We start from the raw sequence: 25422 nt of genomic DNA, 5'->3' as shown, positions 1-25422 counted from the left end.
GTGGCTGGACAAGCGCGCTGCTGCCCGCTTCCTAGTCCTAGCCCACCCGAGGGCGGGCGCCCCGTCCGCCCAGAGTCCGCGCCCCCTGCGCGGCTATGGCCGCGCCCAGCTCAGTGCGCGCAGTCCGGAGGGCGGGCCCGTTGCCTAGGAGATGCGAGCTCGGATCCGCGCTACGGGCGCGCGCTTCCGGGAGGACGTGCTTGCGCGGCGCCCGGCAGCCAATCAGAGGGCGGGGCGCGCGTTCAAACCGCTGGCCGGCGGCGGAGGCGTGAGCGGCGCGGGAAGGCCTGGGGCCTGCTAGGTGGGGTACGCGAGGTAGGTGTTCCGGCCTGGGGGCGGCGCGTCGGTGCGGGCGGCGGCGGCGGGGGGCGGCCGAGCGGCTCGGGAGTCCGGGCGGGGCAGGGCAGGGGTCCTCCAGGGGGACGGGGCGGGAGGTCCCCAGGAGGGACAGGGGCGGGACCGGGCCTCGTCCTTCGCGCCGCTGCCCCCGCCGGGGCCGCCTTCGGGGCGCGTCGCTGTCTCGGTCCCGGCGTGACCGCTGAGAACCGGTCCCGGGGTCTGGGCCCTTCTTCCCTCCGGTCTCACAGCGACCCCCCCCCCCCCCAAAAAAAAAACAAAGAGCCATCTCATTCCGTGTTAGTAGCAGCGGGTTTTCAGCTGCGGTTGAAGGTCCGCAATCTCTTCTTGCCTTTGTATTTGCTTCCGTAACAGGAAGATTCCCTGCTTTTAGTTAAAAGGTGATGGGAGATGCTTAGGTCCTGGTGAAGTTTCCGGTAATGATTTTTAGTGATTTAGAACTTTCAAAGGCTTACTTGAAAGTGAACCTCTGTTATTTTGTTCCTTCAGAGCCGTAATCTCTGGGGTCGACTTTAAAAATACAGCAGCCAGTTGCTGGATTAGCAGGAAGAGTCCTTGTGGGAGCAGCAGAGAACTGCAGCTCAGGGCGAGCTCGCTGGAGCAGAAAGGGTGGACCAGTCCAGAGCAGAGGAGAGGGGCTTGTCTGTCCCGGCACCTCCCAGGTAGTGTGGGCTCCGTGAGACCACCCATGGAGTCACAGGGATGTCTTGTTTCATATAAAAGTTATGTTTGTGCTATACTGTAGCCTATGAAGTGTGCAATAGTATTGTGTCTAAAAAGACAATGTACATACCTTCATTTAAAACACTTTAATGGTAAAAATGCTAACCATCATCAGAGCCTTCAGTGCGTCCTAGTAGTAACATCAAAGACCGCTGATCACACATCACCATAACAAGTAGGGGGCTAATGAAAAAGTTCGAAATATTGTGAGAATTACCAAAACGTGACGCAGACATGAGGTGAGCCGATGCAGCTGGGAAAATGGCTCTGACTTGCTGATGCAGGGTTGCCACAAACCTTTAGTTTGTAAAAAGCGCAGTATCTGTATGGGGCAGCAAAGCGCCTAAAGACAGGTCTGCCTGTGTGAAGAAAAGGAGGGAATTGAACGGCAGTCGGGGTGGTGATCACCTCCTAGTGGCTGAGCTGCGCATCTTCTCATTGGCTGGGCGGTTGCTATAGGCGACGAGGAAACCTTTCTTCCTCTTTGCTCTGGGATGTGAAGTAGCTTCTTCCTGTAGAGTCTGTAAAACATGGCAAGGGGTAAAGCGTGAGAGCTGCTCTTTAGATCCCCCCGTTCTATTTTAAATGAGGTTTCCTTTATTTACTTTCACAATGAAATATGTGTCAATGATCAGGTGTCATTTTACAAGTTCGAATCAGGCATGCAAATGTAAAGACTTGTTTACATCGATATAACCAGTTTGATTCAGCGTTGACCAGAACCCAGACCTCTTAGCTGTTACTGCAGTTCTCTTTTCTCTTAAACATGAATGCTGGATCGCTACTGTTGACACATAGTTAAATACATTCCTGTCTACTTTGTTGTCTAACTGCTAGAGGGCAGGCTGTCTACTTAACTAATCTTGCATAATTTTTCTCAGCACAAGCAATTAATTTACAGCACTTATTTTTATTGTCTCTGCTACTTATTTGGGAATAATCTGTCTGTGACACCTCTCAAACTCATCTCTCTGAGGCATTCTTGCATGTAACGTGCATTCAGCTGATGTAGAAGTGCTTCACTCCGGTCTTTAACTGGTGCTGGAGTGTCCCCGTTAGTCCCCCTCCCTGCTCCCCAAGCTGGGGGTACTTAAAAAAAAAAACCTTTGCTGACATGTTCTCTTTTCTAACATTTACCATCTTAACCGTTTTTAAGTGTACATCCTTAGATATATTCATATTGTTGTGTGGTCGTCACTACCATCCATACCCATAACTCTGGTCATCTCGTAAATCTGAAGCTCTATACCTGTTAAACACTAACTCTCTGTTCTCCCCTCCCGCAGATCCCCCAGGCAGCTTTCTGTCTATGGTTTTAACTACTGTATGTACTTGATATGAGTGATGTCATGTGTTCTTTGTCTTTTTGTGACTGGCTTATTTCACTTAGCATAATGTCCTTGAGGTTCATCCATATTGTAGCATATTGCAGAATGTCCTTACTTTTGAAAGATGAATAATATTTCATCGTATGAATATACCACATTTTGGTAAGCCGTTCATTGGTCAGTGGACACTTGGGTTGCTTCCGCATTTTAGCTATTGTGGATAATGCTGCTATGAACATGAGCATAAGGATATCTCTTCGAGACCCTGCTTTCATTTCTTTTGGGTCTATACCCAGAAGTGGAATTGCTAGGTCATGTGGTAATTTCAATTTTTTGAGGACTGTCCATACTGTTTTCCATAGTGGCTGTACCATTTTGCATCAGCAGTACACAAGGGTACCAGTTTCTTCACATCCTTGTCAACACTTGTTTTTTTTGATAGTAGCCATTCTAATGAGCTAGTGATGTGGCATGTCATTATAGTTTTGATTTGCTTTTCCCTAATGATTAGTGATGTTGAGCATCTTTTTATGTGCTTGTTGGCCATTCTTATGTCTTTGACATGTGCTTTTTTTTTTCTTTTTTTGGCTGTGCCACACAGCATGCGGGATCTTCGTTCCCTGACCAGGGATCAAACCCGTGCCCCCTGCAGTGGAAGTGCGAAGTCTTAACCACTGGACCACCAGGGAAGCCCCCGACATGTGCTTTTTACATCTTTAAAGTCACCTGGTACATTTGGCCTGATAGAAGTGTTATCTGTGCATTCCTTCTAGACTAAGGAAATGAAAACAGGGGTCTTGCCTTTGAAAATCCATAGTATCCGTCAGAGGGCCTGGCACCTCATGGGAGCTCAGCTGAGTAATGATTGTAAGTAATGACTGTAAGCTCTCTGAGGTCGGAGGTTTGTCTGAAGCTGCATGGGAACAATATCTGAGCTGGAGATCATGACCCACTCTGATGTATTGCTCTGAGCAGTTACTTTCACCATGGAAGCTTCTCATGTTTTTACGGCCTATTCGTAGTCTGTGCCATCTAAATTTTATTTATTTAATTTTAGCAGATAGTTTTGGAAACTGATGCAGAAGGAATGGCCGGAAGTTAAATGAACGTCCGAAGAAGAGCTTAAAGTTTCTTCAGCAACATCCTTTCTAAAAATAACTTGTTGCCACAATGTCAGTTTACACTGCACAGAGTAGAAATGACAGCAATATCCTTGGTATCCCTTCTTCCCCAAAGAGTTCATCGCTGCCTGTTCTCCCCCACGGTAGCAGGCTGAAGCAGCATTCAAAGTCGGATATGTCGGAATGTGAAAATGATGATCCGTTATTGATATCCGCAAGTAAAAGCAGAGACATAAATAGCACTTATGTTATCTCTGCCTGTAAAAAAACGGAAGATACACCCCTTCCCCCTAACCCTGTGGGTAGGTTAACACTTCAGAGGAGAGTGACAAGGAGCAAAGAACCCTCTCTGCTTGGTGAGTTGGGAGACACAACTGCGAAAACAGCAGAAACATGTCTTGCGTTACAACGTCGGGCTAAGACAGATTCTGTGGAAAAGTGGAAAGCAGCGCAGAATGTGGGAGGTAAAGGAGAAAACAACTGTGCTTCACCAGAAACTAGTATAAATGCAAAGACTGTAAATAATGATAGAAACTTTCTTGTCACACCTTCTGTACCTTTAGCTGCAGACCCAAAAGACCCTGAAGTGAAGGCTGGTGGAAAATACAAAGAAACGCTTTCCGCTGTTGGTGGGGCAGACGAAAATGTTGCCCTTAAGTCCCTAAGTGATAGACCACCCGCTGGTTCCCAGAGTCAGACTGAAGCTGTTAGATCAGGACGCTTGGCAACAAAACCTATTCAGAGCAAGTTGGATATCAGAGCGTCAGGAACAGGAAGCTTACATCACAGAAGTGCTGGGAAGGATGGTGCGAAACTTGCACCTAAATTTGAAAGCTTAGAGAAAAGAACACCTTCGAAGTGTGTTACAGAGCACAGATCGACACCAAAGAGTGGCATTCCTCAGTTTAAGAGCCCAGCTGCGTCAGTTCTGAAAAACAGGATACCTACCCTTCAAGTTAAACAAAGGCCGAAAAGTTCTTTTCTCACAAACAAAAGGGAACGGTCACGAGAAAATATATTCCTTCTTGAAGAAGAAACTGCACTTCGGAGAACCTCTACAGAAACAGAGCCCCTAAAAGTGGAAAACAGTCAAGTGACGGTGGCAGTCAGAGTCAGGCCTTTCAGCACGCGGTACGTTCCCCTTTCTGTCTAAGGCCAGGCTGGTGGCGTGGGGCGTGTCCAGTTCCTCTCTGCCTTTGGGAAGTCAGTGTGTTCGTGCATTTTCAAACTGGCTGGTGATTCTTTTATATAGATAGAACTTCTCGGTTCAGTTGTAGTATGTGGATTATTTTTGATGATTGGCTGTAAAATTAAAGAATCGAAATCACCGTATTTTGCAGACGTAAGTTTCTCTGGCTATACTGCTTTTTAAAAGTCTAAATGACTTCAGTCTAACGTAGTCTGCTTTCAGATCTGTAATGTACGGTGGAATCTCTACCTTTCCCTTGAAAAGAGCCATAGCAGGTCACTCGTTCCCCAAAGAGGTCCTTCCAAAACCCTTTCCAGAGTGGTGGTCACCCCCTCATCATCTCTGCTATGTGGTGGTTATACGCTCATTTATTAGATTAGATTTTTTTAAACAATAAATTTATTTATTTATTTTTGGCTGTGTTGGGTTTTCGTTTCTGTGCGCGGGCTTTCTCTAGTTGTGGCAAGCGGGGGCTACTCTTCATCGCGGTGTGCGGGCTTCTCATTGTAGTGGCTTCTCTTGTTGTGGAGCACAGGCTCTAGACGTGCAGGCTCAGTAGTTGTGCCTCACGGGCTTAGTTGCTCCGCGGCATGTGGGATCTTCCCAGACCAGGGCTCGAACCCGTGTCCCCTACATTGGCAGGCAGATTCTCAACCACTGCGCCACCAGGGAAGCCCTAGATTTGATTTTGATGGCAAAAAAAAATCTCTCCCCAAAAGTGCTTGTGGGTGAGACACTCACAGATTGCGGGTTGTGCTGAAAAAGACGACCCGCCCAGTGTGAATGTGGCATCTGGTTATCTTTACATTCTTGGAGAGATGACTGTGAAGACTTCACAGAGTCAGTAGTTTTTAACTCTGTTATGGACCTAAGTGAGTTAGAGGAGGGTATGGTGACCCGGCAGTGCAGACGGACCTCTGGTTTAAACCTAAATGGCCAGCAGTTAAGGCAAGTTCCAGAGGGCTGTGGGCCTTTTAGCTGAAAATGTGGGGTCAGTGATAAGGGGAGAGAACTCAGTACCAAAAAGCCTCAAGACTGTACGGGGAAGAGGGGCAGAAGGGACAAGCCCGGGATGGGTGGCTGCCCTGGAGAGGATGGAGCGAGGGACCACGTGCTGATTCCAGACCCAGCAGGCGCACCTGTAGCAGGCCCGCGGGGGAGGATGAGGGAGGTGGTTTCCGCAGTAGTTTCTGATCGAAAGCAGAGTTGGGGGCAGAAGGAGAGACCTGGGGCCAGACAAGGACTGATACTGTTTTTCTGCAGCTCTGGAGCCAGTGAAAGATTTCCTACTAAGTCTTAGATGGAAGAAGGATGGACCCAAAGAGATAATTTAAAGGAGGAGGGACCTTTGGATTCATAGAAACGTAACTGGTATCCCGAAGACACTTATGGTTCAGACTTGTATCTAACTGAGTTTGTTGAAATTGTGTTTCTTACCAGCTTTATATAGATTTGTACCTCCAAAATTTCTTTATAATATATTCAAACAAGTTTCCAGGTTTGAACTGCTGAGACAGGTAGATTATAGTAGACAGGATGAGAAAAGGGAGAGCTTAAGAGAAAAAGGAAAAAGATGGAAAATCCTGTAAAAGTAGGGGGCATTTTTCCAGACAAGCAATCTGGAACTCCATTTTCCCTTTGAGCAGTGGCACTGGAGCTGCAGGAAATAGATTTTGGAAACCCACTATCATTACATGTGCTGGTCTGGAGTAATGTTGTATTTAACTAGTTTGAGGTCCTTATTACATTCTGTGGGAATGATACTCAGAATAATTATAGTAACGATATTTTTCTCTGTGCTTCTTTTTAAAGAGAGAAGAGTGAAGAAACATCCCAGGTGGTCTTCCTGAACGGGGAAGAAATAGCTGTGGAACATCCCAGCATGAGACAGGTGTACAGTTTTGTTTACGACCTTTCCTTCTGGTCTGTTGATGAGTGTCATCCCCGCTTCGCGAGCCAGACGGCCGTGTACGAGGCACTGGCAGCCCCGCTCCTGGAACAGGCCTTTGAAGGCTTCAACACCTGTCTCTTTGCTTATGGTCAGACTGGCTCTGGAAAGTCCTATACGTAAGTTGTATCATAAGTCCGATTATCCAGAAATGTTTACATTTTTTGTGCGAAGCAGCATAGTTTAATGGAAAGAATATAGTTTTGCAACTGCACAGGCCTGGGCGCAAATCTCACCATTTTACATACTAGTTCTGCAAACCTGGGCAAGTTACTTTGTCTCTGGGTTTCTGTTTATGTGTGAGATATTGTTTCGTTGGCCCCATTTTACTATAAACTCTTTCTTGTGTAAACTGAAGCCCAGAGAGGTTAATTGGAAGTATTGTTGTGAGAATTACAAGCAAGTCATCTGATCAACGGAATGGTAATAATACCTGTCCTAGAAGGAAATACTCAAATTTTAATAGTAGCTAGCACTTACTAAGTTTTTACTGTGTTCCAGGCCCTGTGCTAGAGGCTCTGAATTAGATAGTTCTTATTTATTCCCATTTTACAGAAGAGGAAATTGAGGTTTAATTTCTCCCCAAAGAACTTAAAAACCTAATTAGTTTTACTTCCTCCCTATTCATAATGTATTTTCCAGGATGATGGGATTTAGTGAAGAACCAGGAATAATTCCAAGATTCTGTGAAGGTCTTTTTGCCGAAATAGCCAAAAAACAAACCCAGGAGGTATGTTCTCATAGTATCCATAAGCCTTCTTATTAGACTAGAAAACGGTCAAACCAGTTAAAGTCGGAGTCGTGGCCGCTGAGGAACTGCTCAGCAGAAGATGTTGTAACTTCTGGTCGCTCTCCTTTCGGACAGTGGTTTGGGGGACGGGGGCTCCAGACTCAGAGGCGGTTCCTCCTGCTGGACAGGGATGCAGGGTCCTCTCTTCCGCCTTCTCTGCCCAATCACCTCCATGGGTGTGGGGTGCACGTGGCGGTAGTTACGCCCCATCGTGCGTGTCTGCAGTGGGGCGGCGGCCCGGCCTTCCCTAAGGACGGCAGGCATCAGCATTAGGACGGCGACAGTAGGAGAGAGGGGAGTGACGTGCAGATTCAGCCCGGAGTGGAGGTCACAGCCTCGCTCGTGCCCCGCACTGCCCCCGTGCTCGTGCCCCGCACTGCCCCCCGCCCCCTCACCTGGTCCTAGTGCGGCCAGCTGTTTGCCGGGCAGACCGTTAGACCAGTTTTTCTGAAACTCGCTTGCGGGTAAGAGCGCCTAGGAATGTGTGTGTGGGTGTACTTGCTGAAAAGCTTCTGGAGATTCTGGTTCAGTTGGTGTAGAGGGTAGCCTGGGAATTTATAATTTTCATACTTTTCCTCTAGTGATTCTTATGATAAGGGGACTTGGGAAAATGTTGTGCTGTACTTGGGAGCACGGAGTGGAAAGACCCGGTGCCTGTAGTGAAGAGAGTGATGGAGAAACGGGCCAGTACACAGTCGAGTACAGTCACTGAGATGCTAAATAAAGTGAAGTAAATACTAGGTTAGGATGAGGGCGGCGGCTATGGGAACAGGTAAGCTGGGGGCACGGGGTCCTTAGAGGAGGCGTGGCCCGTGGGTTAGGCCCCTCTGTTTAGCATCTGTTTTGTTTAGAGGTGGTGGAAGCCAGGGAGGGAGAGCAGGCGAAGGCAAGGGGTCTCTGGAGTGATCACGGGTCTGGGGGCCTCCAGTTGTGGGGAGCGACTTTGTCAGTGAGCGGAACACATGAAACGGTTCAGAGCGTGGACTTTGGAGATGGCTTGAGCTGGAATCCAGGTTCCACACTTCCATGCTGGAAGTGTGACCTCGAGCAATGTGCTTAACTTCTCTGAGTGCCTCAGCACAGAGCCTGGGGACGAGGAGGACGTTCTCCTAGGTTTGCTGTGTGAAATGTGCTCTGTGTGAAAGGTTTTGAACAGTGCCCCCCACATAGAGAGCCCAGCAAAGTGACTGTGGTTTTCTCAATTTGGGATTATTCAGGATGGTAGAAGATAACAGCATGCGGGTGGGGGTCTCGGAGGTGGGTATAGCCACAGATGCCAGGTGCCTCGAAGGAGCAGACAAAGCATGATCCTCTGCGACGTGACCTCTGCACCTTTCACTGCTCCCCTCCCACAGCATGTTCCTCTCCAAGGCCCCCTGGAAGCCCCATAACACAGTACACTGTTTTATATATAATAGACATTAATGCATGTTTGTTGAATTCTGAGCCCAATACCTGTATCCACAGCCCTTGTAAATAACCTGTAATTGCATGGGTTCACCTGTACCTGATCTCTACCCGGAAGTGCTTTGTTCCTCTCCCGGGATGCTAACTGTATCCTTCTGTCTGTGTTACTCAAGTGCTGTGTTGCATCTCCAATTAGACTGTGAGTTCTCTGAGGATGAAGCCTGTCCAGTTCACCTCAGGTTCTCCCACGGCACCTAGAAGAGTGCTGTGTGCCTGGTAGGCCTAATAAATATTTGGCGAATTGAACCTACATCTCTTTGATCTCCCTTGAAGCTTCTAGTTTCGTTAGCGCTGGGTGTTTGCTGACTCACTTTGGGCCTGTAGATGAAATTTATTTCGCTAACAAGGAAACATGCCCTAACTCAGAAAAGCTACATGGAAGCAAATTTTCCCTTTTTGGCTTTTATACCTTGTCTTTCAGAGTCAAAAGGAGGAGAAGCTCAGCTCTACTGAGTCTGGTGATTGTTTTTTGCCGCAATCCGGAATCACAATCTGATTTAAGATCCGCACTTAGCAGATCAAGTGTTCGCCCACAGGGTCCAGCTCGCTGCGTTTCTCATGCCTCACATCCTTTTCTCCTCCTTCCCCAGCCTCTCTGGCACCCGCATCTCCCCTTTCTGATTGGCCGTTTTATCTATGGTCATGATTTCTCATTTTGGTTCTTAATTTTCTATTGCTCTGTCTTATCTGTTGGAGGGTATGTTATGTTTCTCTGAGATGGAAACTCGTGGGCGAGAACCTTGCCATATACTTCTGTATATCCTTCTCATATAGTCCAAAGCCATGCACATACTAAGGTGAATTGAATTAGGTGAATTTCCTAGAAGTTAGTAAGAAATGCAAGGACTTTTGTTGTTGAAATTTTCCTTTATTAAGATAAAATTCACATAACATAAAATTGACCATCTTAAAATATAAAACTCAGTGGCATTTAGTACATTTATAATGTTGTGCAACCACCACCTCCATCTGGGTCTAAAAAAATTTTCATCACCCTCAGAGACCATCCACGTACCATTAAGTAGTTATAACCCATTTCCCTCCCCTCAGCCCCTACTTTCTGTCTCTGTGGCTTTACCTATTCTGGACGTTTCCTGTAAGTGGAATATCATGCAGCATGAGGTTCATCGGTGTTACAGCATGTATTGACACTTCGTTCCTTTTTATGGCTGAGTAATATGCCATTGCATATATGCGCCACGTCTTCCTTATCAGTTGATGGGCATTTAGGCTGTTTCCATCTTTTGGCTTTTGTAATACTGTTGCTATTACAATACACAGTTGTATAGTTGTGTACAATTTTTATTTGAGTAATTTTAAAAAATATTGATTTATTTGGCTATGTCGGGTCTTAGTTGCGGAACGCAGGATCTTTCCTTGCGGTGCGTGGACTCTGTTGTGCGCACGGGCTTCTCTCTCGGTGTGGCGTGTGGGCTGCAGAGCGCGCAGGCTCAGTAGTTGCGGCGTTTGCTTAGTTGCCCCGCGGCAACTAAGTGGGATCTTAGTTCCCCGATCAGGGATCGAACCCATGTCCCCTGCATTGGAAGGCGGATTTTTAACCACTGGACCACCAGGGAAGTCCCTATTTGAGTAATTTTTAATTTGAATTTATTTGTAATTCTTTTGGGTAGATAGGAGTGAAATTGCTGGGTTATACAGTAATTCTGTGCTTAACCTTTTGAGGAACTGCCCACTGCTTTCCACGACATTTGCACCATTTAACACTCCCACCAGCAACACTGGAGGGTTCTGATTTCTCCACATGCTCATCAGCATTTGTTGTTTTCCGTTTCCTTGATTACAGCCATCCTAGTGGGTGTGAAGTGGTTTCTTACCATGGCTTTGATTTGCATTTCCCTACTGACTTGTGATGTTGGACACCTTTCCATGTGCTTGTTGACTATTTGTGTATCTTTTTTGCAGAAATGTCTGTTCAGTCCTTTGCCTATTTTTTAATTGGTTGTTTGTCTTTCTGTTGTTGAATTGTAAGAGTTCTTTATATATTCTGGTTACCAGACTGTTATCAGATATGATTTGTAAAAAGTGCAAGAACTTTTCAAATAAATTGTATGCTGTGTTTCTGTTCCTGCTAGGTCAGCTATCACCTTGAAATGAGCTTCTTTGAAGTATATAATGAAAAAATTCACGACCTTCTGGTTTGTAAAGGTGAAAATGGGCAGAGAAAGCAAACAGTAAGATTTAAAAACTTACTTGTTTTTAATTTCTGTTTTTATTGATGCATATAATTATATTGGTTCTCAAGATGATATATAGCTTAATTACTAAAATGCATATGATAGCAAATGCTTGAGATCTAGTCTAACTACATTGCTATTTATTAAATAAGCTGAACATTATTGTTAGTGGACATTAAACTAGTTATGAACTGTAACCTCATTTTACTTAAGCAAGTATTGTGTAGAAGTTAAAGATAAAACATTCTAAGATTTAGTTGGACCACTTATGGCAAATACCAAATTCCTAAAAGTCTGCAAAGCCAAAAAAGAATAAAAGTTTAAAAAACTGTATTGTTATTGTAGAGTATGTATTTCACTCGATTATTTAGCAAATTGATGTCTTATAGCTCATATTTTCTGTGAAGTAGAAAGTTTCACAAAGGCGTAAACTTTTTAAACAACCGCTATTAGAATTAAAAACTTCTGACTTTGGAAAGGGCTGTGGAGAGCGAGAAGCTAACATCTGAAGAGGTCACTTGACTCGCTCAAGGTCGTGCAGTCTGCTTTTGGCAGCATCAAGAGACTCACACAAAACTTGGCATTTCCTTCTCTGACTTCTACGTGTTCTTAAATTTCTGCTCACAAAGTTTAAAATGTATAATGTAAAACGGAAAAAAATGTTAACTGTCTGAAATTTATTGCACATATTTTAGAAAGCTATTTAAAAGCATATAAACAATAGCTACGGCAGGACTTAGGAATAAAAATCTAGTAAGATATTTGATGTTATGGTATGTTGTCAGATACTGTGCAGATGTGAACAGTTTGTGGTCTTGAGGCAGTTTCCTAGTGCCTTACAGATGTGTTTCTGTGAGGACCTTTATATTTATTTCCGGGTAGAGACAAATCTCTTTACTGTAGACTCGAAATATAGAAAAAGAAGGTCATTTGAAATTCTCTTTTATATGAAGTATTTGCCTTGCTGTTAACGTGCCTCATGTTTGCCCACAGCTGCGAGTGCGGGAGCACCCGGCCTCCGGCCCCTACGTCGAGGGCCTGTCCACGTGAGTGTGTGCAGCCAGGGCCCGTGACCGCTGTGCTCTTGGCAGCTTCCCCAGCCGTGAAACGCTGCGTCACTAGTCTTCTCCCCTTAATATTATCCAGTTAAATGTTCCTCTTTCCAAATAGGGTGTTAGCTGCTTGTTGTTATATTTGTTTATATCTCTCACAGCACCTGTGAAGTGCCTTGCGTAGAGCATTAATTATACTGTGTAGGAAATATTTGTCTTTCCTCCCTTTCCCCTGCTAACCCATTAAGTTAAGCCTTCCCTCTCGAGCCACTTTTTATATCTGTTACTTTAAGCTGTGGAGGCGAGAAGGTGCTGAGCTCAATGTTTAGAGTTAGAAATATGCTGAGAGTCATTTATTTGGTTTTCAACTCCAAATGCTCTCTTTTTATATGTGTATATATGTGTATATATATATATATATATTTTTTTTTTATATAAATTTGTTTATTTTACTTGTTTTTGGCTGCGTTGGGTCTTCGTTGCTGAGCGCAGGCTTTCTCTAGTTGCGGCAAGCGGGGGCTACTCTTCGTTGCGGTGCGCGGGCTTCTCATTGCAGTGGCCTCTCTTGTTGCGGAGCACGAGCCCTAGGAGCAGCAGGCTTCAGTAGTTGTGGCACATGGGCTCAGTAGTTGTGGCGCAGGGGCTTAGTTGCTCCGCGGCATGTGGGATCTTCCCGGACCAGGGCTCGAACCCGTGTCCCCTGCATTGGCAGGCGGATTCTTAACCATTGCGCCACCAGGGAAGTCCCAAATGCTTTCTTAAAGGAAAAGAAAAGTGGCTAGAAAAAATTCAGCTCCATTTAGTAAATCTGGGACAGTGCTGAGACCCATACACACCCGCACTACCACACCCATATATATGTGTACCTATACATGTACCTCTACCTACGCCTAACCACACCCACATATACAGGTACCTATACCTATGCCTTTGCCTATACATATGGGTTAAAGTTTATCTTTTGGTCTCATGATTTAGACTTGGATAGTACAATGTTAAGATGCTATAAGGTGCTTCATTATATTAAGAAAAATCATACTTCTTAAAATTTGTTAAAATGAAAGCATTATTTTATTACCTCCCTTTTACAATGGAGAAAATGAAAGATTCTGTAAGAATCAGTATAGTAATACCTATGGATTTTTCCACGGTGGTATTCGTGGAGTAATTATGTGGTTGAAAGGTGGCTGATGTTTTATAAGGACAGGAGTGTGATCATGAGTAAAACTGACTTTGTCCTTTGCTTTTGTGAAATAGGAATGTTGTCAGCTCTTACTCTGATATCCAGGTAAGGTCCATTGTAATTGATCTTCTCTCTACTAGATAGATCAGTCATAAATATTCATAAATATTGCTGTTTGCATAAATAAAAGGTTAATTTATAAGGAACTGATTTTGTTTGTGTAGACTTTAAGCAAAAGAATTACTCTTAAAAACGAAAAATTTAAATCGATCATCATGTCAGTTTAGAGCTATAGAAATAGCCTGTTAAAGGTATTATTTCCTCATTCAAATTTCTATGACAGAAAAAAAAATAGACAATGGGAATGCAAATTCTTAAATAAGCATGTATTAATATTTTTATTTTATGAGCTGATCATAAATGTGTGTATATACGTGCTCACTCTACTTTGCTGTTCGTTACTTTGCTCCGGTGAGCCCCTGTCTGCAGGCCTGACCTCCTTCTCTCCTTTCTCACTAGATTTGGCTGGAACTGGGAAATAAGAGGAAGGCAACTGCGGCCACTGGCATGAATGACAAAAGCTCCCGCTCGCACTCAGTGTTCACCCTGGTGATGACCCAGACCAAGGTACTGTGTTGTTGATTCATTTCTTAGGTAAGATAGTCACTATCTTCAAGTTTCATGTTTTCCTTATTTTCTCCTTTATTTTTTTATTTTTATCATCTTTATTGGAGTATAATTGCTTTACAGTGGTGTGTTAGTTTCTGCTTTATAACAAAGTGAATCAGCCATATGCATACGTATATCCCTATATCCCCTCCCTCTTACATCTCCCTCCCACCCTCCCTATCCCACCCCTCCAGGTGGTCACAAAGCACCGAGCTGATCTCCCTGTGCTAGCGGCTGCCTCCCATTAGCTATCTATTTTACGTTTGGTAGTGTATATATGTCCATGCCTCTCTCTTACGTCTTTAAATCAAAGGTAAAAGTCCAATCATATAAGTATATAACATAATTGGATTTTAGGACATATACACAGTAACGCTGAGTGGCATATACAGGAGTATGTTTTTCTCACTGTTTTAAAAATCAGTAACGTGATTATTAACTTATCATGATATTGATATTGTCATATCAATACGTGATAATATATTATCAACAATACATGATAATTGTACAGTATTTGAAAAAACATATCAGAAAGTAAAAGATTTTTAAGTAATTCAGCTGTAGGGTTCCACTGCTCAAATGAAACCCCTCTAAAGAGTTTGGTATATAATCTTTCAGTTGTTTTACAATCACACGTAAACAAATTTACAAAATCTGCAACAATTTTATACTATTAAAATTACTTGCAAAACATTATTATTCACAGCCACATAATTTTCCTTTGACTGTTAAAATTCCTCAAATTTTTCTCTGCTGTTGGACATTTATGTTGCTTTTAAATGCTTTGCTACTTCAGGGCTGGGATGAACAGCACCTTTGTACATTAAGCCTTTTTTCTATCTGTGGCCGTTTCCTTAATATAATTGTGTAGTTATGGGTTTAGCCCTTTAAAGTCATTCCTTTTATTTTGCATAGTCTGAGCACTGCTCAATATGTTCTTATAAATCGTCACAGATTCAAGAAGGGATAGCTTCAAAAATAAGTGAGTGGTTTGTAATCTTGTCAAACTTTCCGTTTTGCAGACTTATATTGATGGCAAGTCGTAAAAGAACTTATGATGTGTTATTTTACCGTTTTGTTTTTTTTTTTTTTGCTGTACGCGGGCCTCTCACTGTTGTGGCCTCTCCCGTTGCGGAGCAACAGGCTCCGGACGCGCAGGCTCAGCGGCTATGGCGCGCAGGCTCAGCCGCTCCACAGCATGTGGGATCTTCCCGGACCGGGGCACGAACCCGTGTCCCCTGCATCGGCAGGCGGACTCTCAACCACTGCGCCACCAGGGAAGCCCATGATGTGTTATTTTAATGTCCTTTTGTCCCAGACAGAATTTGTGGAAGGGGAAGAGCTGGATCACAGAATTCGGAGCCGCATAAACCTGGTGGACCTGGCGGGCAGTGAGCGCTGTTCCGAGACCCAGACGAGCGGGGAGCGGCTGAAGGTAAGGGTGAGCCCTCACGCTGGGGAGCTCAGTCCTGGCCACTTTTTTTAGGAGATTACTGGCTAAGCACGTAATCTTTTTTTTTTATATATAAATTTATTTATTTATTTATGGCTGCGTTGGGTCTTTGTTGCTGCGCGTGGGCTTTCTCTAGTTGTGGCGAGTGGGGGCCACTCTTCGTTGCGGTGCGTGGGCTTCTCATTGCGGTGGCTTCTCTTGTTGCGGAGCACAGGCTCTAGAGCACAGGCTCAGTAGTTGGGGCACACAGCCTCAGTAGTTGTGGCTCGTGGGCTCTAGAGTGCAGGCTCAGTAGTTGTGGCTCGTGGGCTCTAGAGTGCAGGCTCAGTAGTTGTGACACACGGACTCAGTTGTTCTGCAGCATGTGGGATCTTCCCGGACCAGGGCTTGGACCCATGCTCCCTGCACTGGCAGGCGGTATTCCTAACCACTGCGCCACCAGGGATGTCCCTAAGTATGTTATCTTAACCAAGAATAACCTCTCTGTCCCTGCACTTTATAGACTGTGTTGCTGAGACTTAAAGAGGAGCCCGTAGTTCCTGGTTATGATTGCTTCTCAGAGTCAATTAGTAAATTTTGAGTCTGAAGAAAGTTGGTAGTTTATGGAAGAAAGTATTTCCTCAGTAATTATATGAATGAAGAAATATATTTTGTGAAATACATTTATTGCTGGGCAGTTCCTTTCAATTAAAATGTTTGATCTTGTCCCCAGGAAGGCGTGAGTATTAACAAGTCCCTGCTGACCCTGGGAAAGGTCATATCCGCGCTCTCCGAGCAGGCCAGCGGGAAGAGAACATTCATTCCTTACCGCGAGTCTGTCCTCACATGGCAAGTAGCTTTTGGAGTATAAGGAATTGTACAAAATAGAGTGAGTACTGTGGGGGAAAAGGGCATAGACTGACTTCATGTGACTCTGGGACAGAGCAGTGGTGAGCGGTACGGATTCCAGAGCCAGGCTACCTGGACTTGATCTCAGCTGTGCTTCCTACAAACTGTGTGACTTTGGGCAAATCAGTTAATAGTCTTCCAGCCTGTGTCCTCATCTGTAAAATGGGGATAATTATCAATATCTGTCTTTTAGGGTTGTAATGAGGGTTAAATGATGAATGAACTATTATTAGTGCCTGATGTTTGAGCATATATGGTATCACCAAACACATTACTATGTGTGTGAAGTGAAGTTTAGCACACACTGGCTGGTATGTAAGTGTTCAAAAAGTATTTTCATTAATGAACATGTATGTAACTTCAGATATATTACATTCAGAATACATCTGTATTGATTTAATATCCAATTCTGATACGGACTGCATCACTGTTGACAGCAGTGTATCGTTATATTTGACTTATTATATTATAATTGCCACCTCAAAACCTGTAAGGGAACAATGTGATTTTTTTAATGCCTTTTGAAAATTAAGAATAACTTTTGAAAGTTAGGAATAATTCACTCTGCATTCATAAATACAGAGCTTTTAGTCTCATGATCTTTTTCCTTCTAAAATAAGGCTTTTGCATATAATAGAAAACAAAGTTTGTGTTTGTATGTTCATCCGTCATTTTCTGCACTTTCGAGCAGCTGCTTTGAAGGGCTCTGGTGACCCTGGAAATGCAAGGGTGACCAGACACACGGTCCCGCCCCTAAAGTAGCTTGCGGTCTAGTGTGGGGAGAGGGATTTTACTAAATATTGGAGAGTTAACCGTATTTTAAAATCTTTGCACAGACTATCGCTTCACAGAACAACATAAAAGTGTGAGACGAGGGACTTTCCCTGGCAATCCAGTGGTTAGGACTCTGCGCTCTCACTGCCGAGGGCCTGGGTTCAATCCCTGGTCGGAGAACTAGAATTCCACAAGCTGCGCGGCCAAAATAAATAAATGAGAAGTGTGAGATGAAATAAAGTGCGCAGAGATCTAAAAATAGCTACAAATACCAAACAATTCTAACCGGTGTCTGAGTGAGGAGCGGAGCACTGCGTCACGTGTCCCGGTGGTCTGCCTTGTGCTCTCTAGGTAGTTGTCACGAGGTCGTTGCAGAAGCAAAGTCTAATTGTGACTGTTTTCCTTGAAGGCTGCTGAAGGAAAGTCTGAGCGGAAATTCCAAAACGTCGATGATCGCCACGGTCAGCCCGGCGGCCAGCAGCGTGGAGGAGACCCTGAGCACGCTGAGATACGCCACCCAGGCCCGGATGATAGTCAACGCCGCCAGGGTCAACGAGGACGTGAGCGCCAAGTTGATCAGAGGTCAGCAGTTCCCTACAGACTTAAAGATTATCTTGCAAGAGTTTAGTCTCAAATATTCATTTCAGTGATGAAAATATGCAGTTTAAGGAAGTTAAAGATTTTTCTCTCGTATCTGTGTAATAGCTGCTAGCCATCGTTCCACACTGATGAGGAAGGCGGATGGAAGGACGGCGGGAAGGAGAGGAGGGAAAGGGAAAGTCAGAAAAAGCTGGGAAATGGGGTGGGTGAAGGGGAAGGAGCCAGCGTAGGAAACCCTCTATGGACTGAGTCGTGCGCCTGTGCAGCACAGGGACGATAATGTCCTTTACTTTTCCTCCTGTAGCCTTTCCGCCGTTGTCTGTCTCTCACCTCTGCTTCCTCTTGGTTCATTGACCCAAAGGCTGCTTGGTCCTGGGTTTCCAGCACGGGCCTCCCTTCGCCAGTGCCGAGTGTCCTTCTCTTGCTCACCTGCTCGGGGATCTTGCAGAAGGCGAATAGGTCCCTCAGAGGTGTGGGCCAGAGGAGGATGGATTTGCCGTCTCGTGCTCCATCTTTTCCTGTTTGGATCCCCTCGCGTTTACAAATGGGACCATTTTCATTAAAAATAAGTATTCTGAATTCCAGCTTGGCAAATCTGTCATCCTTATCTAACATGTCTTTATGAGTATGGTTTGCCTGGGGCAGTCCTGGTTCATGGCTGTCATCCCAGTGTGATGAATGGTGCCCCCGGTCCTTCCCAGACGTGTCCCTCTTTGGACGATACATTACGTGGCCATACTGCTTATGAGGGAGGGAAATTCATTAAGAGGGGAGCAGTTTTTCAGGTAAAGGTTAGGTAGAGATTTGTGGCTAAAGTAAAATTTCTGCAAGTATTCTGTTTTACTTAGTATTTAAAACGTCAAATAAAATAGAAGATTGGAGGGTTATGTCTAGTGTGGGAATTACTATATATCAAATGTTATTGATCATGCATCTTTCTTCAAATATTTAGACTTGAAAGCAGAAATTGAAAAGTTAAAAGCTGCTCAAAGAAACAGTCAGAACATTGACCCTGAGCGATATAGGCTCTTTCGGCAAGAAATAACATCCTTGAGAATGAAGCTGTATCAGCAGGAGAGAGACATGGCAGAAATGCAAAGGTGGGCTCTGGTCACTGCCTTCGATGCTGTGGGTGTTGCCTGGAATTGCTGGACTGGCTTGGGGCAAGGGTCGGGACAGGGGGCGGGGGTGGAGATGGGGACGGGAGCTGAGGAGGTACCGGAGTCTGCCTTTATCCCTGCCTTCCCTGTGAACAAAGCAGCTTATCCCCAGACCATTATGTTTTAAGTATTCCCAGGTGGTTTCCTCATCTCAGAATCTCTTGATTCTCAGTCTTATAAACCTGGATAGTTTTAACTCTTTTAAACTCTCATTTGTCTTTGGTAAGAATGTGGAAAGAAAAACTTGAACAAGCTGAAAACAGGAAACTTCAAGTAACAAAGGAGTTACAGGTATCGTTTCAACTCTCTAAACTGATTTGAAAATTTGCAAAGAAATATGACAGTAAATATACAGATGTACTTTCTCAAATTCCAGGCCAAGGAATTTGTTTTATCCTGTGGGAAGTGGGAAATCATTGAAAGTGTTTGACCAGGGAATCAACATTTTGAGAATTAGTTCAGAATTACTTTGGTGTAGGGTGTAAGCAGGACTGAAGCCAAGAGGGACTGTTGGCAGGGCGGGCAGAAGGCTGCCTCAGTGGTTCAGGCGGGAGGTGCTACGGGTCTGAACCAAGGTGATGGCAGTGGAGACGCGGCGGCAGGACCTGACCTGCTGTAGACGTCGGTGGGTGAGATCAGGCACATCTGGTGATGTTGGGTTGAGCCGTGAGTGGGCTGAGGATGGTGCCAGGACAGAGGGTCAGCGTCTTCCTGGGAGTCTAAGAAGTATGGTGGTCACACTTACGGGGAAGTCGTGAGGAGAGGGTCTAAGAGACCGTTAATTAACTGAGTCCCACATACCGCGACTTTAATGTTTTAGGTGGATCTAACAGTTTCATGCTTGTGATTAAAGTTAATTTTTCTTCTGACTTCTACTAGAAAGCAGGAATTACATTTCAAATGGACAACCATGTGCCAAACCTGGTCAATCTCAATGAAGACCCTCAGCTGTCGGAGATACTGTTATATATGATAAAAGAGGGAACAACTACAGTCGGAAAGTATAAACCAAACTCGAGCCGTGACATCCAGTTGTCGGGGGTGCTGATCGCCGACGAGCACTGGTGCGTTCCTGCCAAGTACTTTTCCAGATCTTGATGACTGTGGCTTCCTTCACATGAGGCATTCACTCACACTGATTCTTTGGTATAAGTCTTCGAATGCATCTCTTAGCCAGGAAAAACAGGCAGTCTGAATGTTTTGTAAGGATGGCAGGTCAGTTACTCTCAATATGAGATACGATGTGGTATCGCTCTATCAGAAGTTATCCCTCAGCCAATAGATGTAAACTTCTATCCATCATCTATGGCAGGATTTTTGATCGGGTTGACAAATTCTAAAATTTGTTCACATGAATTGAACACATTTTAAAATTCATTCATATGATTGAATGATACTGTGTTGTTAGGGTGATAGTACATGTAAACTGTTGTAGCTCCGCAGTGTGTTTTCATGATTTGTCCATGTTGACGCTCTCTCATTTTTCCGCTGTGAAGTACCCTGTTGTATGAGTCTACCTGTCTACTTGGTTGGTGGGCGCTTGGGTGGTGTCTCATGTTTTGCTCCCCCAGTACTGCTGTGGGCGCTCTTGGATGCATCTCCTGGTACAGACGGGCAGAGCTTCTGTGGGGCGAGTTTCATACCCTGAGTTAGGGCCCTCGGGGCAGCCGCTGGGAACCCGGGCGGCCAGGCCCTCCTGTCCGCCCCGCTGCGCTGCGTGAGTCTCTGATGATCTTCCTGTTACCCTCCCTGTACGGTGATCATTGTGAAGTTTGGGAAAATTGCTCCTAAGTGGTATGTCTAGCAGCAGAGATGCCAGGCTGCAGCATATGTGCGTAGCCACCTTTATGAGGTAATTTCGGATTGTTTTCCAGAATGGCCGGCACTCCTGCCGCCCTTGGCGCTGAGGTCCCTGTGGCCCCGCATCCTTGCCGACCCTTAGCTGTCAGGTGGATGTGAGATGGCGTCTCGTGGGGGATGCGTGTTGCATTCCCTTGACTAATCCTGTTCACCTGTTCTTGGGCCATTTTTGTTTGCTCTTCTGTAACCTGCCTGTTCATGGCTTTTGTCCATTTTTCGATTGTGTTGGGTTTTTTCCATAATTTTTAGGAGTTTTTTAATGTATTTTGGTGGCCCAGCTTTTGTGAGTTTCGCGTGTTGAAAATGTGTTTTCTCCAGCGTGTGGCTCATCGTTTCACTCTCTCATGGTGCCTTTGGATGGATCAGAGTCTTAGTTCGTGTAGTACATAAGTCAGTCTTTTCCTTTACGGTTGTCAGTGTTTGCGTCTTGTTTAAGAAATCATTTCTACACTGAGGTCAAGAGACAGTCACCTAAATTATCTTCTAAATGTTTTGAAGTTTTGCCTTCACATTTAAGTCCTTAAGTCGTATGGAATTTTTTGTTTGGTGTGAAGTAGGGATCTAAATTCATTTATTTTCCACGTGAATAACCAACTCTATCAGTACCATATATTAAATAACATATGACTTTTTTTGTGATCTGCAGTACAAAAAATTTCCAAAAATACAGAGTGTATTTTCTCACCAATATTGCACGGCCTTAGGTCCTCGAGCCCGCGTTGTCTTTGTACCCAGCGTGGCATGGCTTCTTGATCCTCAGATCCTCTTTCTCTTCCGTTAATTAACCATTTTCTATAACAAATAAACCCAGAATTATTTATGCTTGTAGCAAAGATACAGAACATGCCCCCGAAGAGTTGAGAGTCCAGGGGGACCAGGAAGTCCCCCACTCGCCTGGCACTTGGTGTTTCCCCTTTTAGTACACGGATAGGTGTTTGTCTCACTCTCTGGACCGTGAACTTCACGAGAGCAGGTTTCGTGTCTGTCTTCACTGATGACATACCTGGCACGTGGGGCTCAGTGGACAAAGGAGCGCCAGTACCCATCAGTTTATATTAACATTAGGTGGGTCTTAGCTACTTAGTGCTTAAAAGTAAAGAAAGAGGGCTTCCCTGGTGGCGCAGTGGTTGAGAGTCCGCCTGCCGATGCAGGGGACACGGGGTCGTGCCCCGGTCCGGGAAGATCCCACATGCCGTGGAGCGGCTGGGCCCATGAGCCATGGCCACTGAGCCTGCGCGTCTGGAGCCTGTGCTCCGCAGTGGGAGAGGCCACAACAGTGAGAGGCCCACGTACCGCAAAAAAAAAAAAAAAAAAAGTAAAGAGAAGGAAAGTTCACCTCTAGCTTTGAGCCCTAAAGAGAAGCTGCTGAGAGGGCTCTGGCCTTGACGAGTGATGGAGATAAGGGAGAGGATGTCTTATGTCGACGGAGCGATTCAGGTAAAGGAGAGAAGCTGATGTTAAGGCAAATCCAGGTGGGGTTCTTATGGAAAAGAGTGGTGGATCAGGGGGTTGGTGGTTGAAGCTGGATGGGGGTGGGAGGGGGCAGAATGCTAAGGCCAAGGGCTTTTGATGGCAGAGCAGATAGAACTGGGAGAGAGGAGGTGTCAGAACAAGCAGACCTTGTTTAAACCTTTATGGGGTTAGGACACTAGGCTGGCGGGAGGGTGGGCTGTTCTTCCCAAGTCCTCTCCTCTAGGTGCTCAAGTGCAAGTTTAACTGGAGATCTCGGAGCCTTGTCTGGAGCTGGAGGGTTTGTTTGGGGCTCAGCTTTTGCTACAGTTTTCTCTTTCTTTCTGTCCAGTTAATCCAAAGATAATTGGATTTTGGAGTTTCTTTCCTATTTTCTGTATAAAAAGACTCAAAAGGATATGTAGCATTTATAGTTGATTTTCAACAGTATCATGTTATCGTCAGAGTTCAGTTAATTAGACGTCCAAGGAGTGTGCTTTTATCTCCATGCTTTTCCTTCCTCTGTATTACCTCTCTTTTCATGGGAGGAAAATGTTGTTTGTTCCATTATTAAAACTCATAAATGAAACCAGAAAGTTAGAAAAGTAAAACATAAAAATACTTAAAACTCTTCCATTCATAAAGAAACCACTGTCAGTATTTTAGTGTATTTTCCTTTAATGTTTGTGTATTTTTTTTTTCCCATTTCTGGGGAAGAGGGGTTGGTATTTTTTTTAAGTAGTTTTAATCAAAATACATACGATGAAAATTTTTCCCACCACTGGTGGATAGAATTGCTAGAGAAGCCAGGCTTTTTCACCAAACCTTCAAAATCTAATTGAAGGAAAATAAGAGAGTTCTAAGTCATTATGGTCACAAATTGATATGAACCTTGACACTAAGGGAATAACTCAAGGAGGATTATCTGTATTGCCTTTTTCTTACTTGTTAGTCTGTCCTGTAGTTGTAACAATGTGCATCCTGTCTTCACAGCACCATCAACAATTTCGATGGGACCGTGAGTATCATCCCAGCTGGGGAAGCAAAGACATATGTAAATGGAAGACTTATTTCGGAACCCACGGTATTACACCATGTAAGTTGGCTGCTGCTAAGATGTGAGAAATTGTTTGACTTTGGGCAAGTGATCTAGTTTTTCTGAGCCCAGTTCTGTCCTCTGTAAGATCAGTAGTGAACGGGATGAAGGACTTTCTGGTTCTAACGTTCTCTTATTTCACGAATTGCCTGCCTTTGCGCAGAGACCGCAGTTCTGTTATGGTGGGTGGACCAGCCCCCAAGGAGCTGTCCACCAGCAGCAGCATTATGTGTTCCGGGAAGAGCTGGGCTTTGGAATCAGGCCAGACAGGGTCGAAGCCCTGGCCCTGCCACTTGCCATATGACCTTTGAAAAGTTATTAAGCTCGGGGTGATTGCATGTCACCCATGTCAGGACACTTTTGAGAGCATTTCAATAATTATATTAGGAGAACAGGCATGAACTATTCTGTTGAAGGTAAAGCAAGACGTATGGCCACTTGGTATATATCCTGTCTTTCAGGAGGGATAAGGGAGGAGAAGGTGAAAGAATTCACGCATAGTTCTTAATACAGTGTCTGCAGACAGTGAGCTCAGTGTGCGCTTACCACTGTTACTGTCAAGCTCTGTGCTCTATTAGTTTCCTCATTCCTAAAATCGGGATAATAACATGCATAGTTGTGAGACATCAGTGAGATGATGTATGTGTAGAGTGTCAGATGCAGTTCTTGGCCTGTAGGAAGCATTTCATAAATGTTAGCTGCCGTGATTTTTATGTTTATCATTAGTGATACTAGACTATTGAATTGTTGAACATAAGGTTTGTCCCACGGAATTTTTTGGTTCAGACTCACCTCAAGGAGTAAATTTCTTGTGTGCTTTAGGGTGACCGGGTGATTCTTGGTGGCGATCATTATTTTAGATTTAATCATCCAGTAGAAGTCCAGAAAGGGGAAAGACCGCCCAGTAGAGATGCTCTTGTGAGTGAGGGTCCAAGAGACTTTGAATCTGCAAAAAATGACTTGCTCTTGGCACAGAGATTACAGTAAGTATTTTTGTTGGTATGAAACTGTAAGTATACGGGAGAGGGCTATGGAGAGCCTTAATCAGGTTGTCCTGACTGCACTCGTTAACTCTTGGGGTGCCGATTTCTAGCGACGTGATCTTTCCTCTTCTGTGTGCACTCACTCAACAAACAAACTTAGCTCCTACGCTGGAGGAATTTGTCTCCTTATGGGGCTGACGGACAGACAGACAGAGTGCCCTGACAGAGCCCTGCACCGTGTGGAGCTCCTGGGGTGACTCCTGCCCCGACCAGGGGTCAGCGAAGGTCTCGTGAGAAGATGTCCCCTGGGAGGGAGTCGGCCAGGGGAAGCCTGGGGAGTGGACCCTTATTTACTTTTCTTCTTTTGCCCCAGTTTTAGCTGAGGCAATATTGTAGGAGTTCTGATTTCAGCAGGATCCCTGTAAAATAAATGGCAAGTAACACAGAAATAAAATGCTAAAGCATTTGGACTTTATCTTAAAGGTTATGGGGTCATAAGAGAATTTTAAGGAGACATGAGACAGACATGATGGGGATCACATTGCAGAAGGGTGGCTGTGGCCCAGGTCTGGAGGGTGGAGGGCGGTGGAGCCGGGTCCCGGGCTGCAGTGCAGTGGGGGCTGGGGGGTGAGACGGGCATCTTGGGGTCACGGGGAGAGAAGTATCCGCACAGAGGATGGAGGCGGGGGGTGGGAAGGATGACCGGGGTGGGCCACACGAACCCTGCTTTGTCACCTTGTCAAAAGTCTGAGCTTGCTTTGCCCTCTTTTTTTTTTTTAAGTTGTGGTACAACATACATAGCGTAAAATTCACCTTTTTAGCCATTTTTAAGTGTGCAGTCAGTGGTGTTAAGTACATTCACAGTGTTGTGCAGCCTCAACCATATTCTGTCTCCAGAACTTTCTCATCACCCAACTGGGCCTCTGTACCTACTAAGCAACGGCTACCCCCTCCCCCCAGGCCCTGGTAGCCATTAGGTCCTCTTTCTTTTGACATTCTTATTCTTTTTTTTTTTTTGGCTGCCTTGGGTCTTCATTGCTGTGCGCAGGCTTTCTCTAGCCGCGGTGAGCGGGGAGCAGGGGCCACTCTTCGCTGCGGTGTGCGGGCTTCTCACTGCGGTGGCCTCTCCTGTTGTGG

General features: G+C 45.0%; 1 protein-coding gene across 3 annotated transcripts in view; it reads left to right on the top strand.

The window, feature by feature from the left end:
- Positions 1-226: 226 nt before the first annotated feature.
- KIF14 (kinesin family member 14) overlaps positions 227-25422 on the top strand; it is a 51989-nt gene continuing 26793 nt past the window's right edge. Inside the window, exons 1-18 of one of the 3 annotated variants that reach the window (XM_067729843.1) lie at positions 227-315; positions 847-1019; positions 3182-3275; positions 3466-4660; positions 6531-6785; positions 7309-7396; positions 11017-11115; positions 12112-12164; positions 13428-13458; positions 13873-13980; positions 15341-15457; positions 16188-16303; positions 17547-17719; positions 18690-18837; positions 19125-19188; positions 19777-19961; positions 23200-23302; positions 24125-24285. In XM_067729843.1, coding sequence (XP_067585944.1) covers positions 3579-4660; positions 6531-6785; positions 7309-7396; positions 11017-11115; positions 12112-12164; positions 13428-13458; positions 13873-13980; positions 15341-15457; positions 16188-16303; positions 17547-17719; positions 18690-18837; positions 19125-19188; positions 19777-19961; positions 23200-23302; positions 24125-24285 — 2783 coding nt within the window. In that variant the 5' untranslated portion in view covers positions 227-315; positions 847-1019; positions 3182-3275; positions 3466-3578. The remainder of the gene's footprint in view (positions 316-846; positions 1020-3181; positions 3276-3465; positions 4661-6530; positions 6786-7308; positions 7397-11016; positions 11116-12111; positions 12165-13427; positions 13459-13872; positions 13981-15340; positions 15458-16187; positions 16304-17546; positions 17720-18689; positions 18838-19124; positions 19189-19776; positions 19962-23199; positions 23303-24124; positions 24286-25422) is intronic. The other 2 variants (XM_067729844.1, XM_067729842.1) reach the window with 2 other exon arrangements.

Source organism: Pseudorca crassidens, chromosome 2 (genome assembly GCF_039906515.1).
Source record: "Pseudorca crassidens isolate mPseCra1 chromosome 2, mPseCra1.hap1, whole genome shotgun sequence".
Lineage (NCBI taxonomy): Eukaryota > Metazoa > Chordata > Mammalia > Artiodactyla > Delphinidae > Pseudorca > Pseudorca crassidens.
Note: the sequence above shows the minus strand (reverse complement) of the source record. Positions and strands in the feature narration are given on the sequence as shown.